Here is a 23,801-nt window from a genome sequence, read left to right on the forward strand (position 1 = left end):
ATTTCTGTGCCACAGATGCCAATGAAATGTGATGTTGGTGTGTTCTGGTAAATAAAGAGATTTGGGGTATTTTCACAGAAAACAGTGTCTGCTGAAATTGGCCATGTCACACTGCTGAGATTGCCAAGCCAGTTCACACTGGGAATTCCTGCTTGCAGTTAAATACACAGCTGGCATTTGGGGGGCCTAGAGCTACTCCCAGCTACCTGTGTGAAAATGCAGTAGGTACATCTTAGAATTACATGTTGTGTGTCATGATCTGACTCTGAAAAATGACAAACCTACTATCCAAAGTTTTGACCAACCTTGAACAGAAGACAGACTGAGATTGCCAGAGATATGACTGAGAGACTATAGAGAAAATAAATGTTATTAGGAGAATTGCTATTAAAATTCTGTAGAAACTCTCATTAGGACCAAAATGGATCTGTTGAAGTCCTTAAGAGACTGAAAAATTTAAGTGAAGAGCCAGGAAAATATTCCACAGACCATTAAGGGCACTAAGGAAGCTGGCAAAATTCACTAAAATTCACCAAAACAAGCAAGAGATTTAGATGGTTCATCTCAATGGTGGAGGACAAGCTGCAGAGCTGTGCACCTGCTTGTGTGAGTGCACTGTTGTTCCCATCACTTCACTGAAACAGAGGGACACAAGTGTGGGACACAGATTGAGAAAGTAAGAAAATTCCAGCCTGAAAAATATTCCAGGCTGGAGCTTTTCAGCTCTGTTCCCAGCCGATAAGCTGGTCCAGATCAAGGCTAGGGACAATTTCTCCCAAGGTGGTAATTTGGCCAAAATAAAAAGGAATTAATAACAAAGATAGAACCCCTGTTGTGGTGTGTGACCAGGCCCTGGGAATGGGGTGTCTTCTCTCTGAACCAATCACCTTTTCTCTACTCTTGGAGTTGCAGTCATGCTAAAAAACCAAGTATGTTTCTGAATAAACTTGTCTCTTTCTTCCTGTCATGAAAGACGACCATGTAGCTGTGTATCTCATTTCCACTGCACTTAAAGGGTTAAAAGCCCTTTCCACGGCTACACACAGGCAGCTGTGTGCTCAGTGGACTTTGTCACCTGGAGCACAGTCAGTTGTGTGAACATGCCTAGATCCAAGAAGGGAGGGAGGAAGGGGATGGTGAGCTGTTGTTTCAGCCAGGACAGCTGGGCAGCCTCAGGATCTGCAGGTTCATGGCTATGGGAATGCTTTGTCCCCAGTCAGCCTTGCAGATCCAAGAAGCAGCAGATTCCTTGCACTAAGAATAATCCTGAAATGTCACCAAGCATCAGTTTAGAAAGGAATGTGTGACTTTAAGGTCAAAGCTTTGATGGCCTGTGGGACATATATTGAGAAAGTAAGAAAATTACAGCCTGAAAAATATTCCAGGCTGGAGCTTTTCAGCTCTGTTCCCAGCCGATAAGCTGGGCCAGATCAAGGCTAGGGACAATTTCTCCCAGAGTAATAATTTAGTCAAAATAAAAAGAAATTAATAACAAAGATAAAACACCTGTTGTGGTGTGTGACCAGGCCCTGGGAATGGGGTGTCTTCTCTCTAAACCAATCACCTTTTCTCTACTCTTAGAGTTGCAAGATATGCTATAAATCAAGTGTGTTTCTAAATAAACTCTTTCTTCCTGTCATGAAAAACGACCATACATCTTATTTCCACTGCACTTAAAGGGTTAAACTCCTTTGCACGGCTACAATGGCCAAGCCTCCCTGTCCCCATTGTGCTGTCGTGGCCATCACACACGAGTAAGGGGGGCTAGGCAAGGTGTAAGGCACAGTTTGATCGCTTGGACCTCACTGTTCATGGCAGGTCTGCTGGCTCCCACCTCCCCCACCTCTAGGGAGCCACGGCTGCTTGTCCATTCACACCCTGGGCAAGGCTTTGTCCAACAGCCTCATAGTGGATGGGAGAGCCTGGAGCAAGCATCAGTCACTGGTAATCTCACTGTAACAAAATGTGCATCCTGGTAATTTGGGAATAATGGTATCTTAGGTTAATAGTCATTGATATCTTCCCTCACCAAGTTTATTTACTCCATGACATAGTTACTGTGTCTTAAACAGAAATCACCCTAAAGGTATCATCTAATTATCTCCTCATCGTTCTGCAAATCTGTTTCATATTACCAATAATCTTATTACTACAACTGCAACATTAATTAAGCAAATGAAGAACAATAAAAATACATACAGTAATAGCAATCAAATTAGATTTGAATCTCACAGTGAGTGATGGATAATTCTGGATCAGATTGTTCTCATAGCTTTTTCCCCCCATTATTTTCTAAAAGGGTTTAAATAGCTCAAAAAATTTCAATTACCAGGTTCTCTTCTAGAATCTGGCCATTTTATGTGGCCTGGTTACCCCAAAATGGCACAGTTAGGACCAGAATTGGTTGCAGAAGCTTCCCCTTGTGAGCAGGGAGACCTCTCAGCAGGGAGACCTCTCAGCAGAGACAACATTGCTGGGTTCCCATGGCAAACACCAGTCCCTGCACAGGCCAGGTGAGCTCTGTGACAGTGATCCAACACCTCTTGGGTGTGTCAGATGCTTCCAGTGACATCCTGAACGTGCCTGCATGGCATTGGGAAGCCATCACTTTCTTCTTGCCCTGTAGTGGCTCCTGATATTGCACTGAGCAAAGCAAACCCACGGATTTGTTCTGAGCCACCTGTATTTTAAAAAGATTTGGGACTTGATCCTCAGCTCAGGAGAGTAAATGGAAATGCATTCATGAAGTGCAGATGGGTAGATTTTCAAGCTGTTCTTGCCTATCAGCTGTGCCAGTTTATATTTAGGTCTGTTACACCTGCACGGAGCCACTTGAACATGTATCAAAACAATTCCTGTCCCTAGCTGTGATCTGTACTCTAGTCCAACAACGGATCATCATTTGTCTCACTGGTAAAATAACTGCTGAGGAATTGAAGTGATTTTTTCCATCTGCAAATGCACAAAAATATATTTGGGACATTTTATGGGTACATTGCACACCTGATGGAAACATTTATGACTGCTTCTTCTCTAGGTACATCAGAAATATCCTCAGCCAACTTCACTGTTTTTATCAACTCTACTCTTTTATTTTATGTTCATTCTGGCCTGGATTTTCTTTTTTTTTTTTTCCTGAGCATCACAGATGAGTTTGTGATCACTTTGATATGCTCTGCCAAATGGTCATAGAAGAAATCCAGCCTCTGAAGTACAGTATGTCCCATTAAATCAGTGAGGGGATGGTGTGATATATGCTTATGTGCATGTGCAAATTGCTGTGTGAGAGAGGGCCAAGGCAGAGAGAGGTTCCTGGATTTGGTTTGGAGTCAGGAGAGCCTCCTGGTCATTGCCTTTTTGTGCTGGCCCAGTGCCTTCTTAGTTTGTATTCCTCCAAATAATTAAAATCCTTTTTTGTTTTAATATGCAAGTTTGCAATTACCTCAATAATTCAGTACCACTACAACAAATATAATAGACATACAGCTATGCCCAAGTACATTTTGTAGCAAAATGGGCAAAGAGATAATAAATTAGAGTTTTTAAAAGCATAAAACTTTCCTGGATCCATAAAGAAAGAATAAAATGGGAAGCTGGAGCACAATATTCCACCCCTGATGGTATGACAGCCTATGGTATGATGGTAAATCTCTTGTAAACCATACCCTGATGATATGATGGTAAATCTCTTGTTCTTTTCCCATCCATGTTGTGTGACCCTCCTGTCTGGGCTGTGCTTGCCTGTGACTGTGCTCCTGTACAGAAACACATCCCAGATGATGCATGCAGCCAGTTTTAGGAGGAATGAGGAAGGCCCCAGGGGCTCCCACTATGCTGTTCAAAGACACAGGAGTCTTGTGGTGTGTAAAGAGGAACAAGAGGTCAAAGGGAATAAACTCTCTGGCCAGCTCCCCCATAACTCACATCCTGCATCACACACTGCCAGTGTTTGTTCTGCTGCAATCCTACCTGGGATCAGTCAGGAAATGCAAAAATGCAGTCAGCTTTAAGAAAAAGAAAGTGATGTGTGCCCCTGGTTTAGTTTTTGCCACGTGTTGGGAGCCATCTGCCAGCCCAGTGCTCTGTCTGGCTGGAGGTTCCACTCAGGACCCAATTTCATCCTCCTCCTGTCTCCTCTGTCTGGAGCTGCTGAGGGAGGACCTCCAACACCCTCACACAGTTTAATGTGGGCTCCCAGGATGCAGAATTTGTAGGATTTCCTTTTCCAGCCAGCCCTCCTGGGGCTGCAGGAGAGAGCCAGGACAGAGCAATACTTTGTCAGCTCTCACCGTGCTTTGCAAATTTGGAAATGACTGATGAGGAACTGGAAATCAGGAACATGGCTCCTCCTGGCCATTCTCTTTGGTGGATGGAAGCTGAGCTGCAGACCTTGGGAATTGAGTCTGCCCTCAACCTCCGTGGCTCTCTGCAAGCAGAGGGTTTGTGTTTTCTGAGCTGGCAGGAGCAAATGTGACAGCAAAGGAGAAATGAGAGAGGAAGGAGAACGAAGGGCTCTGCACAGAGGTGACACCCTTGAGGGCAGAGCTGGCAAGCTGAGACCTTGGTCTATTTGCACCAGCGTTGCTATTTGTGGCTGGATGCAGACAACAGTGAGGCAGTAAAAGGCCTTTTATTTAAGGTGCCGACACCTCAGGAGAAAATGAGAAAAAGAGAGGTGCTAAAAGAAAAATACATTGCTTTTCATTCTTCCGTCCTTTCACTTCTTCCTTAAATTTTATGGGATGAACTCCCTCAATTTAAGTACTTGTCAGGAAAGGTCTGACAGGACAATCAAGAGCCATCCACTGTGCCAGCTGGGAACACTTCCAGGGGCCAGGTGCTGGCAGGTACCTCTGCACTGCCTGAAGGGAGAGCACTGCTTCCCTTCCCCTTCTCCCCTGTTCTCTCCCCACGGGCAGTGAACCTGCTGCACAACCTCCTGCATTCTCATTAACAACTCCTGAGCCTCTGGGCTGCAGGAGCACACTCTGTTCAGGAATAGATGAACATGCTCCTAATAAATGTGCAGCTTGAGTCTTGCTCTGTGGAGAAGTTGTGGGGCTGGTGAAAATTAATTTGTTACTGGCAAAATGGCAAAAAAAGGGACTGTTTTACACAGGCTGGGAATGTGCCACCTGGCAACATTTGAGCAGTTCTACCTCAGTAGCTTTCACAATAAGCTCTTGCAGATGTTAGCCTCCATCCCTGCTTCCTCGTGGGCAAAGCAAGGCTGGCAGGTGGGTTGTAAGGTTTTCTGCAAGGCTGTTCTGGATGGTGCTGTTACAGCTGGAGAAGGGAGGAAAGCCTGGCTGACTGCCTGTCCTGGGATACGGCTTCCCTCAGGGCATCTTCCCATCTCTGCAGATGTGTCTCAGCTTGCCAGGTGCACCTTGGGAGCATTCAGATCCTGACTCAGACAAGGTGGATCTCTGTTCCAACCGTGAGTGTTCCCTTGTCATCCTCCCTGGTGGGCTCCTCTTTGGGACTCAGTCCCAGAGCAGAGATCTCAGGCATGACAGAGCCTCCCAGATGAAAGGAAGAGCTGATGTGACACACCTTTGGCAGTAACAGCAATGACAGCTGTGATGGGCAAAGGTGTCACCCAGGACACAGAGCTGCTGCTGCCACCACCTGCATCCCCTGACTTGGCTGGGCCTCCCGGGAAGCCGTGCATCTTTATGGAAAAAGCTGAGCTCTGAACATAATATTTTTAGACTAAGGAAATGAAGGTTCTGTCACTTCATGTGTTCCCATTTGTCCCCATCAAACTTTGGATCCACTGGTTATTTGCAAACAAGTTTGATGGAGCATTAGAAGTTTCAAAAATATTTAGATTTCTATTTGTGAAAATCAGTAGCTGGGAAGAGACAAGAAGTGCAAGGTAATGCATGAATCTCTATCTGACAGAGGGGAAGGAAGAGAGCACTCAGCAGTCACCTGTTCTGTCTGAAAGCTCTTTACAAACCTCAGCACATGGTATTTCTTGCTTCAAATATGGTGGGTAGAGAATTCCCAAAGGGAATGAGCTAAGTTAAATGAAGCAGAAACTGCAGCCTGTCAGAAACACCCCAAATGTGAAACGGAGATCTTGAAGCTCTGTTCAATTCACAGGGCAACGTTTCACTCATCCTCCTTTGCTCTGGCAGGTTTGCAGGAAGCTTGTAAGAAAACATAACAGAAAAGAAAATAAGGAAATCTGCATCACTGTGATGGTGGATATTGGGGTTGTTTCGTGTTTCATATTTCACCCACTGAGGGCCTTGTGTACCCTTGTGTGTGTGCTCACTTTATTTAGTCATTATAAGGCATTGAAGTAGCAAGTGGCTTTCTGTGCATAGTGGTTTCAAATCTATATGGCAAGCTCCAAGTGCCAACTGCTGCTATGAACACTTTGTGTTTTATTTCCTTCTCTCACCCTCTGCCTGCCTCTGCTTTTCCAAATAACATGCTCCTTATGGCAGGGTTTATTATTTCTCCCTTTATGTTCCTGGCATGCATTTTGAGAATTGCTGTGAACAGTTAGCAAAAGCCAAAGCAGGATATCTAATGCCTTCAGTTCTGTTTAATACCTCCTGAAATAGCCACCAGCACCTCTGACTGAAAGGGTTTTCTCTGGGGAACTGAGCAGGGGAGAGATGATGGCCCAAAGCTTGGACTCTGTGACCTCTGTCCAGCTGTATCTGCTGGCAGTGGAGCTCTCCTGCTGCTGGGCTTGCCCTTGGGCCACCAGCTCATTTCCTGGTACAGAGCTGAGCTCTGTGAGAGGGCTTTGCTATCACAGGCAATGCAGGCTTCACTCTGAGCAGCCTGCTCCTGTCGGGGTCTGCTTTGAATTTCAGAGCTGAGAAGGCCAAGGGTTTATCAGGATGGGAAGAAATAGCAGGGAATTAAACATTAGAAGGAAAAGTGCAGTTTCTTACAAAGAAATGGTCAGTGTTGAGTCTTTGCAAGCCAATAGCAGATGGAGGATAGCAGAGGCACTTTGTTTGAGGCATGCTGGGGCAAGTCAGGGGCTTGCATGGTGAGTTCTGGGATGGCAGCAGCCTCTGTCACTCCTGCCTGGCCACAGGCTCACTGCTTTCTTTGGGTTAGCAGGCTGCTAAAACCAGAGCTGAGCTGGCATAGTTCTTCCACTTCTGACTCATGCAAATGAACAAGACCACGCTCCCTCTGAGCAGGGAGGGAGCAAAAATTTTAGTAAATGTAGCTTGTTAGGTGGTCTGGTTTTGGTCTCTGCAGGAAAAGAGCTCAGCCGTGACTCTTTAGAGGGCCCCTGGGGAAGAGCCCGATAATGTAACAGAATAATGAGTGTGGAGCTATGAAAGCATTTCATTACCAGCATCCTCACCCCATGCAGCCTCAGTCTGCTGCACTTATCATGTGTGTCTGACAAGAAAGGTCACTGTGAGATTATCCTGCCTCTGAAATACAGTGCTTGCATTCCAGTGAGGGGGTCCTCACTCCTGGGTGTGCACGAAACATTAGCAGATACTCAAAGCAAAGGGAAAGCTGAACTTTGGGGTGCTCCTCAGGGACACAGCAGGCGATTTCTCTGCTCTGAAGAACTGGAGTTTTTGCTGCCTGTCCCTCTGTTCAATCTGCTGAGGCCCCACTGTGTTGGAGATGAAGCTGACAAGTAGATTTCATTCTCCTGAATCTAATTCTCAAAATTTGCATTATTTTCCTTCCTAATTCAGTAGTTTTTTCCCTTCATGGCTGGCTGGAATCTTGAATAGATGGTGCTAATTCAAAACAGGAGTTGGACCACGAGTGATGAGCACTCCTGATAGACTTCCCAAACCGAGCTGCCAAGTGCAGGTGCCCAGAACTGGGGGGACAGTGACTGTGTCAGGCAGCCTCAGCCCTTGCCTTCCTGACTGAGACAAGAGCACAGCAAACCCCTGCTCTTCCACGGGTGGCTCTGATGCCTTGGGTTTTAGCTTTTATATTTTTCAGAATCTCTGCTGCTTAGTGTGTAACTCTGAAACTTCATATTAGGTGTTGGTAAATTCTCCTCACAGGTAGTTAGACAAAACAATTCCTTTCTAGCTGGAGAATCAAGGACAACTGGTACCCAAAATGCATAAAAACAGCAAAGGGAAAGGAGGCCAGCCAGGGGACTGAAATTTCATAACCTGGGGCTGTGGTTGGATAATTGACCCCAATATGTAGATGAACCAAAATTTATAAAAGTGTAAAAACTCGTGACCAGGATCCATCTTGGATTTGATTTGGGTGTAGCCCCAGCAGGGCTCTTTTACTGCCCAAGGTGTATCCTTTCAATAAATACCTATTTTATTCCTTTTGCTCTGTCTAATCTCTGTTCCAGGTCAGCCTTTCTAGGCAAAAATTCACGTGATATTGGGTTATTGAAATCTTTCTGTGGTGAACTACAGTTAATGAGTTTTCCCTTCTCTTGCTGTCTGCTTTGTGTAGCTGCACTGCAGGCTTCTGTGTGACCCCGTGGCTCTGCCTGGTGTATTCCATCCCCTCGTGCCAGAGAGCTGGACCCCAAGATGTGAGCAGCAGCCTGGAAAGCAGCACAGAGCTGGCAGCAGCAGGGCTGGGCAGCTTGGGCACTGCAGGGAGCAAATACCAAAGGCTTTGAGTTCAGCTAATGCAAACCTGGACTTTTATCCACAAATCTCTTGAAGTCAGCCCACTTTCGTTCCGAAATGCAAGCCCTTCCATGACAGCATCTCTAGATCTACCTTCAAGGACCAGCTGGTTTTTTAAGTTTGTTCTTCTTCCCCCTTCCCTGTACAAGCGCTGAGCAGCTGAGCCCTCTGTCCCTGCAGCCACACTCCCGAGGCTTTCCGTGCTGTGGCTGCCACAGGAGAGGCACCTGCTTTCTCCCTTGCCACAAAGCAGGCTCTGCGGATTTCCATTTTTAGCACGGATGAATCACGTTTTCCCCGCTGATGGCAGAGAGCACAGACCTGAGCAGCCCCGACCACCTGGACGGGAGCGGTGTCACTGAGCGGACCAGGATGGCTGTGCTTGGCTGTGGGAATCCTTAAAATCACTGGGTTTGGGGAAAGCTGCAAAAAAGCAGCCTGAGAGACGGCAAACTGCAATTAGAGCTAAGCAGAAAGCAAAAGCGAGTCAGCAGAGAAGTTGTATGAGATGTAGAAAGAAGGACAAATAGAACGATGGTCTGTGTATTAACGCTGGGCTAGAATAACTCTCTAAGCTGCAGAAAAGTATATCGAGCAAGATATTAGGAAGGTCTAAGCTTAATAATGGAGCTCTGTGCATTGTATTTTAAGGCTTACAAGTAGGTATTGTATTTGAAATAAGCAAACATTGTTTTAACCAACGGTACGTGTACTTACAGTGGTTGGATGGAACTACTGTCAATATGTTTTTGTTTTTGTGATTGGTCAAAAAACTTTCAAAATGTGTTGTAACATCACGTTCTCTGGCTGTTGCTGAGGATGTGAGCTGCTGGCATCTTCCTGCTGTCCCAACCTTGTAATGAGACTGATGCTTGGGAGGAAAAAAATAATAAAGCAGCTCAGGGTGCGTTCCACAGCAGTCCCGTCCCATTCGCGCTTCTGTGCTTAAAATCCCTGGCTGTCATTACTTGGGGGCACGGGCAGGAGGGGACAAGGACAGGAGGTGCTTCATCCATAAGGTTTTGACACTTTGTGGTGCTGGATATGCCACTGTAACACCTCTGTTCCCTTTGTTTGCTCGGGCTTCTGCACCCCCAGCCTGCTCCTCCCTGCTCCTGCTCTCTGCTCTGCCCCACAGATTTTATTTGCAGCAGCAGGAAGGTTCATAAGCACTGGCAGTACAAGTGGGTTCTCTTAAAACGTGGCAAAAATAGGCATTTTCTTGGGGTTCTGTGTTTAGTATAGCACCAAGATTTCTCCCTTCCTCAGCCATTAGTGCCAGGGAAGAGGTCAATAAATTTTTGCCACTACTGAGGGGGTTTTTGACAGAGAATTGTCTTTTACACTTCTCCATTCTGATTCTTCATTTGATTCCTTACTACTGCTGGTGTTTTAGACAGGACCTCTTTGGAGGCAGGAGGGACTCCATCCTAAAAACTGTAGGAGACTCCTTGTTTTGCTACACCCCAAAGTCTGTCACAAAAAAATCAATCAGTTTGGGAAGAACCATCAGGTGCCTCCTCGTTTTAGGTTACAATGCCTAAATCAGGCAAAAAGAATCAACACAGACAATTTTGGTATTTAATGCCCTAACCAACAACATCATTATGTTTAAAAATACCTTGCCATAATTTTTTAATAGTTTAGTTCTAGATTATTCATTTAAAACTCAATAATTAAAAAAAAAAAAAAAGCTTCTCTCTTTGGTCTGCTCTTTTGCTTTTCTTCTGCTAGGACAGTTGGAAGCACTTCTGTTTATTTCTTTTAATTTCTTTTTTTATACATTTGAGGTAGTTTTGGTACCTTTCCATTTGTTATGAATACCCTGAACGTTGGGTGTTCCCCCTGGGACACCTGCAGCCCGACTCTGGCTGCACACTCCAAGCCCTACAGGAAATGTGTGTCTGCTGCAGGATTGTCTGCTGCATTGTTGTCTGCTGCAGGATTGTGTGCTGCATTGCTGTTGGCCTGAGGATACAAGTGCAGTGAAGAAGCACCAATATCAGTGCAGCTTTGTGCCTGCCAGGGTTCCTGAAGCCCTGACAGCTGAGCACTGGAAACCCGACAGGCTCTGGTCCATATTCAGTTTTAGTTGTTTATTTGCTGGGGGAAGGTGGGAGGTAAACTACTCTGATATCTCTGTACATTTCAATCAAATCACAGACTTCAACACATTAAGTGGCTCCAAAAAGAGATTAATGGTGTTAGAGTACGTGCAGTACTCCAGCATCAAGGCTGCAGCAGGAATCAATCCCTTCCATGACAGACAGAAAAGCTTCTTGTAAAGTCACGTTGAGATCCTGCTTGTGTTTGTAATGTTTTGTACGGTGATTCTGATCAGAAGCCATCTAATCTTTATTATTGTTAGTTTTCAAAGACTATTTCCAGTGCCCCATAACTCAGAGACCACCCACCTCCCAGTTTTGCTCTTTGTCCTCCATCCTTCTGTGAGGATAGGGATGGTGAGAAGTGTCCAGTCCCGCTCCTGACACAAGCAGACAAAACCTCTTAAAACACACAACATGATTTTTTTTTTATTTGTTTAATCAGTTTACATTCCACAACTGACAGTTTACTTATTTATTTTTTAATTTTCCATGAACAAGTTGTTTAGTTATTTACCAGACAAGATTTTAATCGATGGAAATACAGTATTCTGTGCCAATCTGAATAAAACCAAAACCAAAACAAATCAAAACAAAAGGGAAATTGTAAGATGTAGCCAGTTTTTCGGCAAAGTCCTGTGATGCTTTCTGCAACTCTTGTCTTTCAAAGTTGTAGGGGTTTGTTCATTCTCCCTGTTAGTTCCCTGATCTCAACCCTGCCACTGAAATGTTCCTTCAGGGCCACAAACTGCAAACACTGATGCATGTACACAAACACTCGTGTGTCTGCAGATTAGCACCTTGGATTAACAGAACAAGAAAACTGGGGGTGTTTCATGTTTGAACAAATTCTGTTCACCTCTGCTGCAACAGATTACAGGAAGAAATGGAAAAGTACAATACACTTGATGTCACATTACTTGTGAAATTAGCCACCACACTCACATCTCACCAGAACAACCTAACAAAATAGTCAGTGGTTGTTGATGTATTGTTAGCACCGATGGCCACAGGAGCCACTTTGCCTCTTACAGCAGCACAGAGGTCCCAGTCTCACAGGACGTGTCACTCTATTACTTCTGACAACTGGATGTTACTACCCAAAAGTCATAAAACTCTGTGTGTATTGGCTAAAAAGTACTCCACTTGGCTGAGCAGCTACATACACAGTTCAAATATCCTTTACAATGCCCAAACCATAATCAGAAATGGACATGGTTTTGGACTTCTCAAAATATGTTTAAGTTTCATATCTATTTCTCTGTAATTCCCAGTCTAGCAAAGCACTTAGGCATGTGCCTAGCTTTAAGCATGACAGTAGCATCCTTAATGAGAAATTTATGCTTGAAATTAGGCAAGTGCTTTGTGGGATCAAAGCTCTGTAGCAGTGCTCTGAAGAAATCAGGATCCTGAGTGTCCTAATCCTGGCTTTCACGTTTATAGCCACCCCACCACAGATTTGAGTAAACCCAGCTACTCTCTGGGTTTTCAAAAGTGCTGAAAAGAGAAGGCTCCACCTGCAGCTGGTAGAATTTGTGAGGGGGCACCAAACCACTAAATAGAAGGTCTTTCCCCAGGCTTTTGGCTTCCCATCTGTAAAATGGCTATAATACCTACCTGCCTCAGACAGGTCTGATGGGACTCATACTTGTACAATTTTCTAGAGAGAAAATATGCCAGATAAATGTGATGTATTGCTGCATTTCTCTGAATATGCCTGAGTATTGTGGCATTCTAGGTCTTTTTTAATCCAGCTTTGATGTGTGTGTACTGCACTTAGAGGAAACATAAACAGCTGGCCAAGATGTACCCGCATGACAAATGTCCTGTACCACTCATATTATTTTACTTGGGAATGTCCTAGGAAAGTGCTGACATACTTCAATTTGCAGGCATTTAAGTGAATTATTATCCTAAGCCTCCCAAACTGTCAATTAGAAACAGTGATGACTGCAACTTTCATCATCATCAAAGGATGATTATGGGAATTGCTTCATTTCTTCTGAGCAAGAAAAAAAAATCATAAGGAAAAAAGGACCAATGAGAAAGTCAAGAAAGGGAAACCCTCCAAAAACTTTTGGCCAGTGTGGTAGCATGTGGTTGGGCTGGATATTACCAGGGGCAGAAGAAATCCTGAAGAGCAGATATCTGCAGTGGATGGTGGGGAGTTCAGTGTGCCTGGTTTCTCCCTGCCCCTTGTACCCAACACTTGTGCCCAAACACAGGAGTGTTTTGCACATCCACACACATTTCCCATGGGCACAAGTGGGAGAGCCAGAGTCAGACCCATGTGCTGAACTGGCTGAGAGGTTCATGAGCAGCAGGGGAGCTTGCAGGGGAAGGTGATACTGGAGCTCTGATGGCCTGAGAGCTCCACCCATTCTCCTTCCTTGCCAGGCATTGCTCTGCCCCATGGAGCTTGGGCATTCTCTCCCTGTGGCAGGGTCACAGGAGTGGTTATGGCTTTCATTAGGAGGTGAGATGGGTTTTTTTGAGAGAAAGTGGAAAGTTATCCAAGATTATCCAAGTGTGTCCCTCTGGGCAAGCACACCTTGGCAAAGTGAACCCAGCATGGCTGGACAAGCAGGACTGTTGAAAAGAATGGGAAACAAAGACAAGCTGGTATGGAGTCACCCCTTAGAACCTCCTCCTCAAAATGTAATATTGTGCATTGACTTTATCACCTCTTAAAAGGAGGTTTTCTTTGACACTAAGACTCTGAAAAACCTGCAAAATCCCTGTGGGACACAGTGAGTCAACAGTTTAAAGAGCAACCTTTGAGAGTCCCACATCCCAGTACATTCCTCATCCCTCTCACAGAGAGGGAGGGCAGGAGAGTAATGGTGAGAGTTTAGGAACATTCTGAAAAATCTTGCAGAAAATGGTGCTGCATCCTTAAATTTGATATATTTTCAAGCTCCTCCTCATTTCCAGAGTTCACTCTTAAAGCCTTTATTTCTTTTTCACAGACATCTCAAATAACAAAACAGTCACATATGCAAGAGCTGGTATGGAATGAAATTTAGAAAAAAATGTCTTTACAGGAAGCATGTCTGTATTCTCACACACAGGGAGGAAAAGGAAGAGAGGGAGACAGAGATATATATCTTACTCCTCAAAAAAGGGAAAGGGGGAACAGGAGAAGAATGTCAGGATGATACACTACATCTTGGGCAAGGTAGTACCATGCTGAAAAATAACATTTGATCCCTGGAACTCAGCTTTATCTTCCACTTTCTAACTAAAGTCTTTCCTTAAGTACTAGTATTGAATCTTCATTTTACAGTTCCCTGCAGGTCAGCTGAAGTCCCTCTTATCAAAACCTTTACAGTATTTTTAAAAATAAAATTGTTCTGAGAGATGGGTGAAGATTGTCAAGTCACTGACTTAAATTTAGCTATAGAAACAAATAGTAGTGACCATTCATTGGCACAAGATCCAAAGTTCACTTAGCCTTAGAATTTTCAGAGATCAGTTTAATTTTACCACTCCTCTGACTGTGTTTGTTTTATTCAGGTAATATATGGGACTATACAAGAGTTCCAAAGTTCTGATATTAGATTAAATTGATGGTCCTTCTAGATAGACTCGCTGTCAATATGCAATTCCAAATTTTATCTCTGAGAGACTCTCACCATGAGATGGAGATGTATGTTCAGCCTTGTCAGAGCAGATTTCTGAATAACACAGCCACAGCTCATCCTCTTGTTCAGTTCTCTGTTTGGTTTTTCTGAGGACAACTATAATCCCAACAATAAGGGATGAAATTGCAATCTCTTTAATCTCCATGTAAGCTGTTTGTAAAGCAGTTATTAACATTGAAATAAATAATATGAAACTACCCAGACTGTATCTTGGAGGAGAATTTTTTATTATCACTACCAGCTAGATGACTTTTCCAGGCCAGTCTGGGGATAAAGCAAGAAAAGTAACCTTTGAACAGCTCAGCTGTTCAAATGTTTAAGATGTAAATTCACTCTTTGAACTGCTTCAGCAATGCCCAGGACTGGCAGAGAAAGGTGAAGAGTTCAGACCAAAGACCTCTGACCTCCAGCACAGTGGTCTGTGCCTGGAGGCCACCACAAGGCACTCACCTCAAATGCTATTTCCAGGGGTTGGGACAAGCCCTATCCTTTGCAGTCATGTTGCAGTTTGGGAGGGGAAGGCTGTTGTGAACATCTCCTTTTGTTCCAACAGGCTTTCACAATTAAAACCTGTGTTTCACAGGTGAGCCCAGGCCATGCACCCGAAGCACACAGACACTGATCTCCATATGGATGCTCTTCTGCACTAGGTACCTGATTCACCTCACCAGCATTTAAATCTTTGAAGATCTTGGGGTCACCCAAGACAGGTGAGTGGTCATTGCATGAAGCAAGAAGGAGCTCCTAAAGCTTAGATGTGAGTTTTGCAAGGTCACCACCTGTAAGCAACAGTCTCTCTTCACTACCTGGAAGCCAAGAAGATGAGCCCATTAACATCATGAACTCAGTGAAGTGTCTAAGGTTAATGGGGACAAAGGCAGGTCAGAAAATCCTGGCTTTTCGGTGGCTCAGTGTCATCCACAAAGGTGCTCCTCCAAACATACACCTAAAGAGAACAGCATCTGTACAAAGGGCCTCCTGCTAAAGGACAAGAGAATCAATTGAGAGAGCTAATGCTGAAGAGAAATTCTACCATTGCTTTTTCAGTCCATTCCTTTTCCTTAAAAAAGCCCTTGAGACCCAGTCCTTTGACTGGATGTAGGTGTGAGGATGTGCGTGCTGCTGACCTAAGTGTGGTACCCCTCCTCAACTGGTGCAATGGCAAAATGAGGATTTTCCTGGGAAATAGTACTTTTTTAGTTTGTTTTGGTTTAAATCTGAGATACATGAGGATTGTGAAAAAGAAACAGTCCTTTGCCTGAAATTCTGTACATCAACCTCAGGTTATTTCAGGCAACCATGAAGATATGGACATTTTTCATAAATTTACAAATATATATACAAATATACACATCTATACAAGTATATGTGTGTCAGCCTATGGGCAAGATTTAGTCATGATTTATTCCAGCCACACACAAGTATATTGGTTATTTTTTTACAAAAAGAGATTGATAGAAAGTTGGAGTGACTTAGCAGTGACTTTTCCAACATCTATGCAAAAGATCCTTAAGTGGGCTGACAGAGAAGTGCAGCCCCCTTACCTAAGTCCTCTCATCACATATACACATAAATAGGACCCAGTCTTACATCTTCTAATGAAACAAATTTCTCCTTGATCCCAATGACCTGTAATCAAAGAGAATTTTACTTGAGAAAGAACTGAAAGTTCAAGCCCCTTTTGGATACAGTTAACAGTTTTGAAAGTTGTAAAGTCTGTCATAATAGGCCTCAAAATTCTTTAAAATAAAGTTACTGCACAAAAATACCTTCAAAAGTTCCTAAATATGCTTTTCTGTATAAGTAGGGGAAATTTTGTCCTGCAAAAGATCAAACTGCAAATACATAGATATAAACACGCTAAGTGATGGAAATTGCCAAGTAAAAATAGTAACAGTTTAAATTAGATATCTGTGATTGCTGTTGGTGCCCAGGAGTTATAAATAATTCAGTACACTCTAACTGAAAAGTCTAAGGCTGCACTTTTGTTGTTCTGATTACTCGAACCTTTTCCTTATGATCTATATTGTTAATGAATAACTCTTTGTAAAAGAAATACAGCCTTATGTTCTACAGCCAGAAGAAAACTCTTCATGAGATAAAACATCAGAAGAGCATAAGGAATTAGGAGTGCATAAGTTTAAAAAAAAAAAAAATAGGCACCAAAAGCATTTAGTGTTTTATTCACTGTCTAAAGAGGAATTGGATGCTGAAGCTGTCTTGTGTATCTGGCCCCAGGAGACTAAACCATGACTGATTCACACTCCTTGGAGTCTACATCATTTTAAAACTGGGGCAAAAGCACAGATTTTTGAAAGCTTTACTCTTTATCTCACCTACTGCAGAATCACTATTGCTGCTTGGGTATTTCTGACCCGCTGGCACAGTAACAAGGAGCTGCCTTTGCAGAGATATTCCTGTGTCCTGCTGCCACAGGTAGGGCTCAGACCCACGGGCTGTGAAGCTCCTGCTGTGCCCAGCAGCTTTAACCACACTCTGCATGCTGCCAAGAGCCTGCACAAGCCCTGTGCAGGCTCAGGAGCGTCCTGCCATGGCACTGCCTCTTGGCACCAGGGGATCCAAACCATCTCTGATTTGGAGGGAATACATTGGCATCTCTTTCTTAAATATCCAAATACTTTTTGATGGAAAATACCAAATTTTTCCCAGTTGTATTGTGCTTCCTCATGCATCTCCAGCAGAGAGTTTGCATGTGATCTGCATGCACAACCTAACAGGGACATGGATGGCATTTGAATTGCATTGCAACTCCTGAGTGAAGCAGAAAGGAATGGAGAACAACTGTGCTGCATTTTGCTATGTATTTTCTCTCTATAGAGGACATTTTTACAGGTTCCTGGCATCCATATCATGTGGGATGTGCACACGTGTGTGTTTAAGGAAAGAAGGGGGTGAGAATGAGAATGTACATACCCTATGCAAGAAAACTTTGGAAGTCACTTTTTGCCACAGTGCAGGTGTGTTAATCAGTGAAGGAAGAACATAAAAGTGCAGTCCTAGAAGGGACTGACAATTCCTGCTGCTGATGCTGAGGGTGACATTGGATTATCCTCACAGAATTCTACCAATTTTGAAGCAACTGCTGTTGGGTCTTCTTTTTTTCACTCTCCTGCTTTCCCCTGGAGATAACGTATCTGAGACTGATATTTGCATTGAAAGTCTTCCCTGAGCAAGGGAAGGACAATTGATCTGTGATTCTGGAGTGCTTTACTAGGGGTGACCAGAATTTCATTTCCCTCTGGTGGCCTGTATTGAGGCAGTCATCCAGACTCTCTCAAGTAAAATCCTAAACTTGTGCAAGGTGCACTGCAATAAAAATTGACAGCACTGTATCAGACTCCAGGTCTCCAAATGATGTCAGCTCTGTGCTTGTCAGGGCCCCCTGGCACCAGCAGCATTTGTTGTCAAAATGTTGTCATCTATATTGATGGCTCTGAAGAAGGCTGCATGATTGGGGTGTTAGTGGGACATACAGGATGGAAACCTTAAGTTGAACTGGGGGGATGGCAGGGAGGGAGGGGAGGTAGCATCTGATGACTTTCTGAAGCCAAAGAAGAGATATCATGAGTGTGTAAGCACACATTTCATTTTCGGTGTTAACCAAGACAGCACTAAAATATTTTCTAAGGCACCTGAGCTTTCTAGACAGACTATGTCTCAACAGACTATGGAATAGTTGCATTATATTCCTGGATGGAATACAATGGACTATATGATTGGAAACAGTGGACTGTAAGTTTTGAGCTATGACCTGGTTTTTGAGTTTTCACCTTAGACTTAGGCAGAATCAAGATTTTACAGATCTGGCCTGGAGTTAGCAATCAGACTTTAGGCTTTGGTTCCTCAACTTGGAAATTCATCTGTTGCTAATCTTTGCATGCTGTTTATGTTTCATACCTATTTTTTACTCTTTGTCTGTCGTTGGTACCTGGCAATCATTCAGAGCTGTCTCAGTTTTTCACCTTGAGTCTTCCCTTACTGGGTGAGCACAGTGGTGTGGACCATGAAGGAGTGGGAAACCTGGGGGCAAGAAAATGCAGTGGTGGTTTGTGCAAATGTGCCTGAGCCCTTCTAGGCCTACGTGGAGACACACAGAAGAAAGAGCCCAAATAATGCATGTCTTTATTCAAGCTATACTTGGTAACATGTTATTTTCCCTCCATTTCGCTGCTGGCAGTTAGCGTGGTGCTCAAGAATTAAGGACAGATTACAGTGATTTTCTTCTGAGCTCTGCTTATCAGTGGGGCTCCAGGGATGAGCCTGATTCAGAGGTGCTGCACAGTGGGTAAATGGGCAGCCATGGAGACACAGTCTTCCAGGGATGCTTGGGAATCTGAGATAGCCCCTGCAAATCAATCCCCTCCTTCACCAACTTTGCTTTATTCACCATCCATTGCTAACGTGCCATAGCTAAAAATGGTCCCAAATGACTTGCATCTATAGGAAAACAGAATATCTGCACTCTCACAATTCAGTCCTCGGAGGATGAGGATCCTCTTTCTAGAGGACTCTGAGGATGCTTTTTTCTCCCTTTCATTTGTTATTGCAGCTGGAATAACATTTTAAAAAGTAATGACAATTTTTCAAAAGCAATATTTCAAAGAAATTTCTCTGGTCACTGGTGGTTTGTGATCCACTTGTGACTGTCTCGGGGGTAGAAGAAAAGAAAGCCCAACTAGAAAAAGAACTGGAGGGACTGTACTGTTTAGATGAGGAAAGATCAGTTGTGTGTTTGCAGAGAGGAAGAAGGGATTGATGATATATACAGGCGGCTAATATGGGTCAGGAAATTTAACACACAAACAGCTTTAGCTTGAAGAAGGAGGCGTCCTGTAGGGCACATAGGATACAGGGCACATGTGCTCCTGCCACATAGCCCCTTCACAGGTACAGTGTCCCAGCAGGGAACCCCTGCAGATGACTCGTTACAGTCACACAACTGAGTCACACAAAACCACAAAACCTCAGCCTGCAGATCACAGTGGGTTGGGCCAATTCATCCTGCATCCTTAGGAGGGGTGTTTTAGGATATCTGCTCTCACTGCACTCCTATGGCTCTGGGGTCTCTGGAGCATAGAGATGTGTTGTCCCAGCAGTGCAAAGTGAAAGGCAACATGGGTGAAAGAGCCTGCCAAATATGGATCCTGCATTTCCACCTCACAGAAAGGGAGACCAAGAACATACTGGTTGCTCAGGCTAGGACAGAGTGTCACCTTACCTACAGGGGAAGGATGGGAAAAGAAGAGCATGGGCTGGGCTCTGCAGGAAGCTGAATGTCATCCAGGAAAGCACATTCTTGACTTTAGGCATATGAACTTAAAAGCATATGAATATTCAACCAAAGTTAAGGGGATTAGTCACATGCTCCAAGTAAAGCACATGCTTAGGCACTTGGCCAGAGCAGATCTGAGGGGCAGGGTCAAGCCCCTTAATACTGGGATCACTAATAACAGATTTCTAATTAGCTGATCTCCAACTAAGAGACCACACATTGGTCAAAAAGCTTCAATCTCTGTTCAGAAAGATACTTCAAAGCCTCCCCCAAAATGAAGAAACTCAGAGTAGCTGTGAGTGTGCTTTAGCTCAGGAGAGATGGAGACACTAACTATCACAAATTTGCATGTGGATGTATTCTGGACCAACCCTGCTCTAAAGACAAGTGTGAGCACACAGAAAGTGTGGTGGGGCTGTGACCCCCGTTCAGGGCTATGGAAGCACATGGAAATCCTCCCCAAAGGGGTTCTGCCCTTACCTACAGCAATGATGAGAGAACTGGTGTTTGGACAAAGGGCCCTTTTGGGGATCCAGCTGCAGATTAAGGTGACATGATCACCTGCTGCTTCAGACATTCCCATAGCTTTTAAGATGCTTCATAGTCACACAAGCCTTACAGACCCTATGCTAGAGCAAGTGGAAAATCACAAAACTGGCCCAAAGATTCAGGGTCAACCCTTTTCTGTTGTGAATAAAAATAACCACAACCCTCTTCCAACCACTGCCACACACAGACAGACACACAGGCTTATATACAGCTTGTAAACCAACACCATCAGAGAATACTTCATCAAGGCAAAACTGGTTTTATGCCAGTTGCAGAAAAACAGGAAACCTTTGAAAATCCATCAAACAGCAAAAATACTTTCATTTTAAAAAATCTTACTGCTATACCTCTTTCAAAACTGTATCTGTAGAATACATCCTGTGAGCATTCATGGACCACACAAGGATACATCATCACAGGAGCTGCTGTGCTGCTCTGCTGCCACAGGGCCTGGTGGTAGACTCCAGATAGGTACCTCTGTGACTCTGGTTTACCTGTGTCACTCCAGATATCTGTATTTACATGAAACACCTTTCCTATCACATCCAGAACTGCAGAGGAGGAAGAAAGTTTGCATTCAAAGCTGTTTGAATTAAACAGCTGCAATTTTCCTAATAATTTCTTACCAAGAAGTTGGGTTTTTTTTCAAAATTTTTCATGCTTTGAAGAAATGAACAATTTTTATAGGTCTTTTTTGGTTTCCAGTTATTGGTTTTCTGCATTCAGCTTTCATTTAGCTCTCCAAGGCTGTTTTTGTTTTAAATTTCCTTCTGTTCAATGGTAATTCATCAACCTCCTTACCAAGTAGGCACTTGCACAGTCAAATGATTTCAAAACTTTTCAAAACCACTCTATTTGAAAACCTTCCCAGAAAAAAATAAATAAACCAATCTGTTTAAAAAGGAAGCTTCTTCAAAAGGCTTGCATTTTCAACTCGAATAAATAAGTAATTTCTCTGGTCACATCTAATGGAAAATGAAATTGTGAAACTTCAGTTGACAGAGATGGCACTTTAGTGGAAACACACTGACTTAGCAGCTGGCATTGGCATGTTTGGGGAATCTGTAGACAACAGAAAACAAAAGCTAGGTGGTTGAGCAAGAATGGAAGAAACCCAAATCTACTCTACTCCAACATGCCCTCCAGAAACTTCATTTCTTCAAGCACTGTTAATACATGTGTAAGAATTATTTGTTAGCTGGATATTTTTAAACCAAGCAATACTCTTTCTTGCCAGCTGTGTAAATGGCATGACCTGGAAATTAATGCCTGCATTTCTGTGCAGCAGGCTCAGGCTCCTTCTCCTAGTGAGATATTTTAGATGGAGAGGATGACTTTTTATTGACTAATGAGGACAGAGATCATGCAGCTATCATGCATGAAAGGATTGCTGGTACTATCCCTGAATTACGAGCATGTTGGGTTGGATTGGTTTTGGGGAGACCTTTTTTATTTGCCCTGTCTCCCTTTGCCTGCATATTTATCAGCCCTCACTCTTACACATGGCAGTTCAGTCATCCTTCTTCAGAGTCCCTTTGGCTACACCCTTGGCCCTTCTTCCCTACCTTCCCCTCAGCCACTGGTACCCTGCAAGGACCCACTGTCCTCACAGCCAAAATGCTTTTCTTCCTCTAATGGCATTCACCCACCTCTCCAAACTTAGCTGTTCCTTTAGCTCTTCTGGGACCTATGACCTGAATAATGGGAAGAGCAGAGGGAAGGAAAAAGGAGACAGTAGGAAGAGGAATAGCAGGAAAAAGAGAAAGACCAAAAAAAGAGAGAGAGTTCCATTTGCAGATTCACAGTTATATCATACAATGCTTAAGCTCATGGGAAATGGATCTCTGTTCTCTGCATCTGACCCTTTCACATCCATCTGTACACAGTTCTCCCAGATGGAGAGAGGAGATGTCCAGCGAACCGGGGCAGTTTCCAAAGACAAGATGTGGGAAGGTCTTATTTGGCATACATGAACACAATGAGAGGCATCTCTTCCTTCTCTTCTACAGAAATTAGCTCCCTTCTCCTCCTCCACAATGGCTTTTGCCCAGTTGTCTCAAACATCCAAACCGGAAACTTGATGAAATCCCATTCCAGCCTGGGAAGAACAGCTACCAGGCTTCCCCCCACCTCCCTTCTCCTTGGTCAGTCTTCCCCTGGATCCACCATCCTGAACTCTCAGAAGCTCCATGAAAAAACCCAAAAAACCTGCTGAGATCCACCAGAGGAGAGGCGCTGTCACAGACCTGATGGCTTTCCTCACGCTTCTGCCCTTGCGGTGCCTCAGTCTTGGGCCACAAACACAGCATGGATGGTTTAGTGGACAATCACACTGCAAGGTTTTGAAATTTTCTTTTTGTTAAAAAACGTAATTAAAGTAAGAGGGAAGAAAAAGTAATACACACATGTATCACAGCATTTTCAGAAGGCTTTCTGCTGTGTTTACATTAGCAGTTCAGCCTCAGTTGTAAGCCTGGATGTAAGGCAGCTGGAAGATTAAAACCGCATTGTTGGAAAGTCCGCTGAGATGTCCTCTTGGAGATTTTTTATTGTTTTGTTTTCTGGTTTTATTTTCTTGGATGTTTATTATTATTATTAATAATTATTATTATTTTCACTTGCTTGCTTCTCTCTAGAGTTTGGCAGGCAAAGAGAAAATGCTTTTCTACTTTTCCTCACACATTCTGTCCACTTTGTTTTCTTCATTTTAAGGAGGGAAAAAATCCAACAAAACCCCAAAACCAATGACACAACAGGTTTCTGTCATTTTGTTTTAAGAAAGAAAAAGGACGTGGGTGGGTTTCTGATTATGGCCTTGAGGAGGTACGTTGTTGAAGTGGCTCAAATGCTTCGTTTGTTCCTTTGCTTGCTGTTTGCATTTTCCCTTCTGGCTGCAATGGACACGTTTTTTGTGTCATCCCCCCCACGCTTCTGCCCCCACCATGTCCTGTACAGATTCTGGTTCCAGATTCCCCACATGGATCCCCTGTTCCCCCTCCCAAATGGCAGTAGGTAGGTGCAACTGTAGGTTCATTTGACCTCTAAGGTATGATGCTGAAGTTAAGAGTTGGATGGAAGAGCCACGTGAGAGAAAAGCTTTCCCATCACTGTGAGAAAGAATGAAGCAACACAGAGTCCAGCGGAGATGTGAGTGCCATGTTGGACTCAGCTCTACCTTGGCACTGGCATTAACTTGAGATTTTATATATAGATATAATTATATATACATATATATGCATGTATAGGCATACATAGGCATATATATATATATATATGTCTGTGTGTGTGTGTGTATTCATTTGCTATTTGTTTTAGCACACTGTCCCATTCTCAGGTCTAGATTTGGGGCAGTTGGTCCTGGGGACAGGTTGGACAGAAGGGGCCAGAGTGCAGAAGAAGCCAGAGATGAGAGTGAGGCCCAGGCCCCCCCACGCACAGAACATGGACCAGCCGTAGCCGTGGCTGATGTCGTCGGGCAGTCCGTACAGGTAGCGCGGGTACCGCGACAGCTCAAAGTTGATTCCAGCCACGCAGGTGCACAGTGAAATGATGCAGAAGGTTCCTGGAGGAGAGCGGGAAGGGGAGAAGGAAG

General features: G+C 43.9%; 1 protein-coding gene across 1 annotated transcript in view; it reads right to left on the bottom strand.

The window, feature by feature from the left end:
• Nucleotides 1-18,493: 18,493 nt before the first annotated feature.
• The window catches only part of TMEM178B (transmembrane protein 178B), a 210,193-nt gene continuing 204,885 nt past the window's right edge, over nt 18,494-23,801 (bottom strand). The window contains exon 4 of the mRNA XM_014869966.2: nt 18,494-23,771. Within this exon, the coding sequence (XP_014725452.1) occupies nt 23,521-23,771 (251 nt within the window). The 3' untranslated portion in view covers nt 18,494-23,520. The remainder of the gene's footprint in view (nt 23,772-23,801) is intronic.

The sequence above is a fragment of the Sturnus vulgaris genome, chromosome 5 (genome assembly GCF_052056855.1).
Source record: "Sturnus vulgaris isolate bStuVul1 chromosome 5, bStuVul1.hap1, whole genome shotgun sequence".
In the NCBI taxonomy this organism is placed as follows: domain Eukaryota; kingdom Metazoa; phylum Chordata; class Aves; order Passeriformes; family Sturnidae; genus Sturnus; species Sturnus vulgaris.